At 44.5% G+C, this 7972-nt stretch overlaps 1 protein-coding gene across 1 annotated transcript in view; it reads right to left on the bottom strand.

Moving 5' to 3' along the window:
* The window catches only part of USP7 (ubiquitin specific peptidase 7), a 64684-nt gene continuing 56712 nt past the window's right edge, over positions 1-7972 (bottom strand). The window contains 15 exon segments of the mRNA XM_058286488.2: positions 1-318; positions 775-865; positions 1007-1078; positions 1298-1341; positions 1344-1400; positions 1403-1415; positions 1857-1956; positions 3443-3543; positions 4499-4576; positions 4672-4780; positions 5285-5352; positions 5921-6074; positions 6786-6886; positions 7244-7311; positions 7415-7507. Coding sequence (XP_058142471.1) covers positions 212-318; positions 775-865; positions 1007-1078; positions 1298-1341; positions 1344-1400; positions 1403-1415; positions 1857-1956; positions 3443-3543; positions 4499-4576; positions 4672-4780; positions 5285-5352; positions 5921-6074; positions 6786-6886; positions 7244-7311; positions 7415-7507 — 1256 coding nt within the window. The 3' untranslated portion in view covers positions 1-211.

The following is a 7972-nucleotide window of genomic DNA, read 5'->3' as shown; positions in this document are numbered from 1 at the left end:
TTTATAAAAACACCTTCATTTTGCTCAAAAAGGGCAGTCAATAGATAGAGAAGCCAAACTGAACAGCCTCAACAAAATAAAATTAACACCAGCAGCAAATCCTCTTGCTGAAGATTTCGGATAGAGGGCACGTGTACCAAAGTCCTAGGGCTGGTAAAAAGGGGCACACACCCGCGCACTGTCCCTCGCCTTGAACACGCCGGGTAGAAGGTCAGTTATGGATCTTAATAGCCTTCTCAAGGTAAGTGTAGCGACTCCTCTTTGGGGCTTTATTGAAGTGGTCAAGCCCTAGCCAAGGCCGAGGATGGGACATGTTACCTGAGGGGAGGGGAAAGAAAAACAATGGAGACCGAAAAGCCAGCCCCTGAGCCCCCGGGTCACCAGCCGTGGCCAACGTGGTCCTTCAAAACTCCAAGCGGGTCCACCCCCATGTGGCAGAGGCGGGGAATTGGGGGGGGGGATTCGCAGTGCAGCCAGGACTCCAGAGCTGCCCGCATCTGGACGTGACACCTGGAGGCCTTGTACAAGAGCACGCAGCACCGGCAGACGGCCTTGGCTGCTCGAGTCAGAGCAGGCCACTGTCTCGCGCGTGCTTAATGCACGCGAGGGCTTTAATCTTTAAAAGAATGAACAGGCTGTGGGCTAATACTGCTTCCTCTTGTACAGACGTGGTGGCCCAGCCATGGAAGTGGCAGAGTCAAGGCTCGCACCCAGGGCTGCCCACCTCCAGACTTAGACGCACCCTCAGGACACTGCCCTCCTGGGGAGTCTTACCAGGCTGAGGCTCAAAGTCTTTCAAGTTTACTTCATACTCATCTTCATTTATGTACTGGTGTCGGCCCATCATTACAATTGCAAATTTAAACTGAAAAACACAAACCAAAACTCCTTCACTATTTCTGAATGTCTCTGCAAAAAAAAAAAAAAAAAAAAAAAGTCTAAGCTGTTTGACCGGTCAAGATTTTAACATGCTGGCAGTTAAATTACAAGCATCAGAGGCATGTACCTTTTCAAACTCCTTTTCCTGGATGTCTAGCAGACTCTGAATCCGCTTCATTACTTCTCTGAAATGCTCGCCCTACGAACATTCAAGAACACAGTTCTTGAGCTCTGAGTTCACCGAGTTCGCGCTCCTTCTGCCCCAACCCCCACTGGCCCATGTAGATGCCACCAAAATCAGTTCTCAGACTGCAAAAGCAGGAAAACATTTTTAGCAACAACGGTGACTCAAAAAGTGATTTAAGCCTCCCAAGAGTTGACATGAAACGCTTGACTTACTACAGGAAAAAAATCTCACCTGGTGTATCCTCAGCAAAAACGGAATTCCAAATGTCCCAAACACTCCTTGTGGAAATGCGCCACCGTGATGAGCATCTCGTTTTCCTTGTCTATGTCCACCTGTCCATGGGGATCTCCTGTAGCACGTGTTAAGTGCAGTTAGTACAGGCAGAGCAGCCACTTTTCACTTCTGACTAGCTACACAGACAGGAATTTATAGGACAGACTTTCGCCAAAATGCCATACGTGTTTCAAGCTAGAATGATGAAAAGTTCAGAGGCAGCAAAAGAGCCAAGTTTGTACACTAGACAACACTGGTTTAAGAGACCAAATAGCAGCTCTAAATTCAGCAATGACCTAGAGTTTCTGCCCAGGCTTGTTTGTTGGCCCATGTTTTTAAAATTCTTAGAATTTGGAAGGGTAAGACCACATGCCAGGAATCACTTCAACTACTGTTACAGAAAAATAAATTGAGGCGACTTCTGTAATTCACTGTGACGTTCAAAGAGGATGCAAACGGGCCACCCCACACCAGAGGGTTCACAGGTTCTCGCTGGGGCCAGCAAGGAGACAGTTACCTCGATTCGAAACGTTCGACTCGTTGCAGGAGATAAACATTCTAATAGTTCATCTTCTTGATGCACACCGATAATTTTGTAGCTTACAATTTCTAGCAGCCTGAACCAAGAGAACAACACAAGGGAGAACAGTGAACTATAGGTATTCCCAGTGAAATCTGTCTGCTTGTTAACACAAAGTAACAGTTTTCCACAAGGAAATTTACATCCTTAGAGCTGGAAAGATTTGCTTGTTTCAAAAATGCCCTGTGCTTCTTTTCCAGTGACTGAAGTGTCAAAAGCAGGTAGAGGTGGTAAGGAGAAGACGCTGGCCAGGTGACGGCAAAGAAAAACAGCGGGCCCCTTAGAGAGAGGCACCACCTGCTATACTTTTCAGTCACTCTTTAGAAAATAGAAATGGTCTCATTCTTTTATTAATGTTACAAAGAAAACACTTTGGGAAACAGCCCCAAAGCACTTTCTGTCCCCTGAGCTGACTGTGAAGCAAAGTGATCAGAATAGTGCCCAATTCTCTGAAAGAAAAACTGACGGTCAAACCTGGGGCTTCTAATGGCCTGCCAGAAAAAAGCTGGCTAGAAGAGACTGGTGGTGACCTGATGCCTTAAAACACAATCAGTTTTAGGCGATCCCACAATTTTCATCACAACTCTCCTCTGCCTGGCTCTTCTACCTGAATCTCCTATTTTGGGGAGGGGGGGTGTGCATTTATTGTGGTTATCATATACGTAATACGTAAGTTCCCATTTTTGCATTTTAAAGCAAAAATCCAGTGGCGTTTAGTACCGTCACAATGTGTGCAACCACCGTGACTGACTAGTTCCAAAGTATTTTCATTATCTTCAAAAGGAAAACACCCCTCTCACTGACCACCTGGTCCTCTCTCCTAATCTACTGCTGTCTCTATGAAATCTCCTGTCCTTGTTATTTCATACAGTATTTCTATTATTACATGGGATTATGTAACATTTGTCCTTTTCTGTCTGGCTTCTTGCACTTAGCATAGTATTTCCAAGGTTCCTCCCTGGTATAGCATATCTCAGAACTTCATGCATTTTCACAGCAAGCAGTGCTCCACTGTTTGTGTATCTTGTTTGTCCATTCCTCTGCTGATGGACATAAGCTGGTTTTTAACTTTTGTGTGTGTGCCAGTGTTTTCCTTACTAGCCTGCAAGCTCCTCTTCCTTATGGAGATGATGTGAAATTAAATTCTTAATTTCAAGATTTCACTTTTTTCCCTGCCATAATGTCCAGTGTTTTTTTTTCTTTCTGTACTACATGGCTACCTTATTTTAGATTTGTTCAGTTCAGTGAATAAGTAAACTACCTTTCAATTATACTTTTTAAATGGTTTCCCAATTCATTTCAGCTCTCTTTTGAGAAAGCACAAGAGAAATTAATTTAGACCAAGCGGTTTTTTTTAAAGGGAGAGTAAAAAATGCCTTACTTGTCAGATATTTATAAACTGCTGCAAAGGATCTGCTGAAAGAGGAGTCTGGGAAGAACACTCGTGGGCTCACTGGCGTGGCTCATTTTGGCCTCGTCGCAGGGCTCCTACCTTCTACCTTTGGTCTTCGGGAAATACTTGCCTAAGTTTCCCTGATGCTTTCTCCCCAAGCTCCACAGCCTTTTTACATTCTTCCAGCAGGTCCCGGACACACCCGTGTTTGTCTGGATATAGTGTTATTTCCTAAGACAGACAAGATGAAATAAATGCTTTAGAGGAAACGGAGGGGTGCTCTAACAAACCACTTTCGCGTGAAGACAGAGGACACGCAGTCGTCCTCGGTCGTCTCTGGCTTGCCCGGCACCTCTTCAGCCCCACTCTGCTCCTGCCCAGCACTGAGGCGAGCTGGAGAAACGTTATCTCAGTTCCTGAAATGCTGCCATTCACAGCAGGGCTCTTGAGGAAATGACTCCCCGAAAGGCCATCCAAAAGCCTTCCCAGGGCTCCAGAGTGGGGAGAGGACAGCAGGCTGGTCCAGAGTGGACCAGAGGCCTTCTCTGCAGCCCCCCTTCTGATCACTTCCACAGGGAAGAGTCTCCGCGACTCAGGCCTCAACTTTCTCAATACTGGTGACATTGGAAAGGTGACAGATTTGGCATCCAAACAGGTGGGGTGACCTGGAGCAGCAATCCAACTAGATGAGATCTGGCAGCTCAAATTAAATTTCTGCCCAAAAAATCCAACTGGGAAGGGCAGGACAGGAACAGGGCTTAGCAGCACAGATTTAAAAATAATAGTAAAAAAAATTGTGGCTGAAGGAGTCTTCTGCTGGCAGAGGCAGGCCGGCTGGCCTCATCCGGGCCCGGCCAAAGCAGAAACGGTTCTGTGGCTTTACTTGAGAGAGACAATGCCCTGCAAGGACAAGTGGCAATGGATGAACTCCAAGGCCTCCCATTCAGTAAGAAGATGGTCCCTGCAGCATTTGGGCACCCCAGCACCACCATTCCCCGGAAGGCCTCCCTCAGCAGAAGAGGAAGGCGGGCGAGAGGGCAGGCCCCAGGCCCCGCTCTGTGGGGCCCTTGCTCTCAGGTTAGAGCACTTTCTTTCTGCTGTTTTAGTTTCCAAGGTCTGGGTATAGACGGAACAGAAAGCAAGCACCAATAAAAAACAAAATTTCATACCATGAAGGGGAACTTACCTCTTCCCTAAATTGGCTGTTTAACCATATACATTTAAAACTTCGCCTGTTTTCAAAGTCTGTGATTTTCATTTTAAGCTATTAAGAAAAGAGAGACTGCTTTTAGAGATGCTTCCATAAGAAACCCAAGCCTTCTCTTTATTACCCACAGTTACGTTAATTGGGACGCATACCTGCTGATAGTAAAGTTTCTTAGGTTGTCTAGGCTTGAAGAATTGTAGAAGATCTCTTAAAGTACCTTCATAATTATGTCTAAGAGGATTACCTGGGCCATCCCTATAACTACACAAGAAAACAGCATATAAATAAATGACTTGTTTATTGGCCTACAACAAATATCTGTGAGTGAGCATAAAAGCAAACCACTGGCTTCTTAGACCTAGCCTTGACACCTGGGCCTGGCACCGGGCTTCACCGTGAGACCCCCATTTCCAGAGACCTCGCCCCTCTTGCGGTCCCACTTTAGCCTTCTTGTCTACAACAGGGACACAGTCCGTGGAGGCGCGGGAGAGACTGACCCAGCCGGACACATGGGAGATGCGGTGATGATGTGTCTAAAGTGAGTCTGGTTTTAGATGAGGCTATTGGCTATCAATTATTTTGAAATCTTACAGTAGTGTGGTCAAGATGTGAGTGGTGACAATTCTATATTTGGAACTAAGCAAGAAATGGAATGTCATGTGAAGTCACTAGCTACTTATTAAAATTAGTTCCGAGATGTTTTGATGACTATGGAGAAAGCATGCAGTAAAGAGCAAATGACGAGCATCTATATATATGGCTTACCCTTGAGACTTGAAAAACTGGAGCAACATTGGGTCAGTGTTCAGTCTCTGTGCAACTGTCTTTGCAACCTGGGAGAAGGAAATGCACCAGAAGACAAAAGGGAGACACATGTTTTTGGCAAGAACTGAAACCTACTAGTTAGCGTTACACTTCACTGAAGTATTAAGTTAATAAAGAAATTAAATGAACAGCCTGAATTTAAATTCCCCTAGAAATGTACTATATATAGCAGGAATAAACTCAATTCCTTAGTCTATCACCATAGAAGTAGCATATTTTTGGTTTTCACTTCAACAATGAGGACTTTAATTTTCTGGTGGGTTCTGATGATTTTAACGGGAGTCTCAAAAGATCATACAGTGGACCTGTTACAACTATAATAAAGGAGCTATTAAACTATTACCTTTTAAACCAAAATATGCCAGGGGTAGAGTGATTTGGGTAACAAAAGCCCTGACATAGTACCATCTCCATGGGAAAGGAGTTAAAAAAAAGACAACTTCCCCTCAAATAGGGGGATCAAAATCAGCTCCTTCAGAATCAAATCCAGTACACAGGTTCTTTAACAACCACTTTAAGGAAGAAATTGATGTTTCTGGTATGGACTCTTACGGGAAAGGGGCATTTATTAAATACCTGAAAATAATTCATTCTATTTGATAACGTAACGACAAAACCAGGATCGTTAGGGATCGTTTTATCGCAGAAAATGACATCAACACGGTGGTAGAGGTCTCTGAAATATTCTTTTGCAGTGGGTAATTCACTGTTATCATTTTCTGGGTCATCCCTGAAAACAAAACAGTTTACAGATTAAATGAGAGTGGACACGAGAGGGTAAATGGTGAAAAAGGCATCATCTTCTACGTGACAATGACACCAGGATAAAGTCGGCCCACGTTCAGGCTGCTGGGGGCGAGCCCTGGCTAGCTCTGTGGACAAGGGCCAATCAAGAAGGAGAAATACGTACACAAGATGCACTGTGCTAAATGCCTCAGTACCAAAAAAAATGAAAAACCCCAGCTAACAGCGCCTCTCCTTTTTCACAGGCAAGGTTACAGCCTCAAGATGTGATGCCCTGCCCACCAAGCCGGCCCATGGATGAGCCCGCTCTCCTGAGCTGGAGTCTGGCTTTCATGTTAGCAGAGCAGCACTGAATACTCGCTACGTCTAAAATATTTACTTTGGCTCTTTTAGAAAAGCCTGTTGGTCCCACACGGTGGCCAGGGTGGCAGTGCCTGGCTCCTGCAAGACTATTCCCACCACGCTCACAGTAATCGTGTCTACTGTAGACACTTCTAGAAAATAAGGGCAGTAAACACTACAAAATGAGCACCACCCCTAATTCTAAAACCCAGGGAATCCGACTTGTCACACATTCTGAGATACTTCAAACAAAATGTGGCTCAGGGTCGAGACAATTTTGTTTCTTGGCTCTAGGACTCATGGAAAAAAGTCTGCTCTCAGTACAGTGATAAAATCCTTCCAAAACAGTACGTACTTCTGAAACACTATAATGTCACCATCCATCAGTTCATCAAGAGCTTTATCAAGAGACACATCATAGTCCTGAATTCTCTCTGTTAAATTCGGTTTAACTTCCTGTAGTGAAAGACAGGCAAGAGTTACAACGCAAGGTTTGGCCAATGCCTGATACAGCCACTGAGGATGTAATTTACTCTTCCAGATATTTTCTCTACACCCGAGTCTATCCACCCTACATTTTTAATAAGTTAATAAACTGCTACAGGAAAACAGTAATATCTACAAAGACGTTATACGCAGGATCCTGAACAGAGACCAACAATGTACATAAAATGGGGTGCTCACCCGAGAACGCCCATGGCCTCTAGGGGTCACTGTGGCCTTTACGTGGTAACAAGTTCCACGCTAGCAACCCGCCCCCCCGCCCCCCGACTACTAGGACATAATGATTGTGGAAAGATAAACTACCCGAACCTCATAGAGGATAAGGCTAGTATCCTGGGTAAATCCTGCTCTGTCACACATAACTGGGAGCAAGTCACCTAGGATAAAGAAACACATAAAAACATCCATCACTGTATAACCTCCGGAGAGACTTCTGCTAAAGCAGAATCTATTTCAAAGGTGAGTGCAGTGAGGACTTACGTATTTTACAGGATATTGGTGTATAGATATGCCCACAGTAATTCAAGCTCCGTGTTTTCGGATCATACATCTTCAAAAATAACATTACATCATCTACAAGGTAAACAGGTTTTGTTAAGATCTTAACACTCAACACAGTGCAAAAAATATATATATATACACACACACATATATAAAACAACACAGTTCAGTGGCTCAGTGACTATGAAAATGACAGGCTAAAGATCATTTCCGAACATCCAACCCAAGGGAAATGTTCATTTGGACAGTAGAGATAGTGAGGAGAACCAAGGAATCCTAGTTTCAAAACCAGGCACTAACTATAGCTAGTTAAGGATTACCATGGAATGTATGCTGATGGCTATGTCTTTGCCAGAGAAGGGACCACTGGTAGCAGTAAAAAATCTTTAGTTTTTTGACAAAGAGTAGAATCCACTGGCCTTTCTGGTTTAAATAAAGTTTTACTGGAACCCAGGCAGCCTGCTCATTTACATACTGCCTCTGGTCGCTTCTGTGCTCCAGTGGCAGATATACACCGTATGGCTGGCTCAGATGGCC

The sequence above is a fragment of the Dasypus novemcinctus genome, chromosome 23 (genome assembly GCF_030445035.2).
Source record: "Dasypus novemcinctus isolate mDasNov1 chromosome 23, mDasNov1.1.hap2, whole genome shotgun sequence".
Taxonomy (NCBI): domain Eukaryota; kingdom Metazoa; phylum Chordata; class Mammalia; order Cingulata; family Dasypodidae; genus Dasypus; species Dasypus novemcinctus.
Note: the sequence above shows the minus strand (reverse complement) of the source record. Positions and strands in the feature narration are given on the sequence as shown.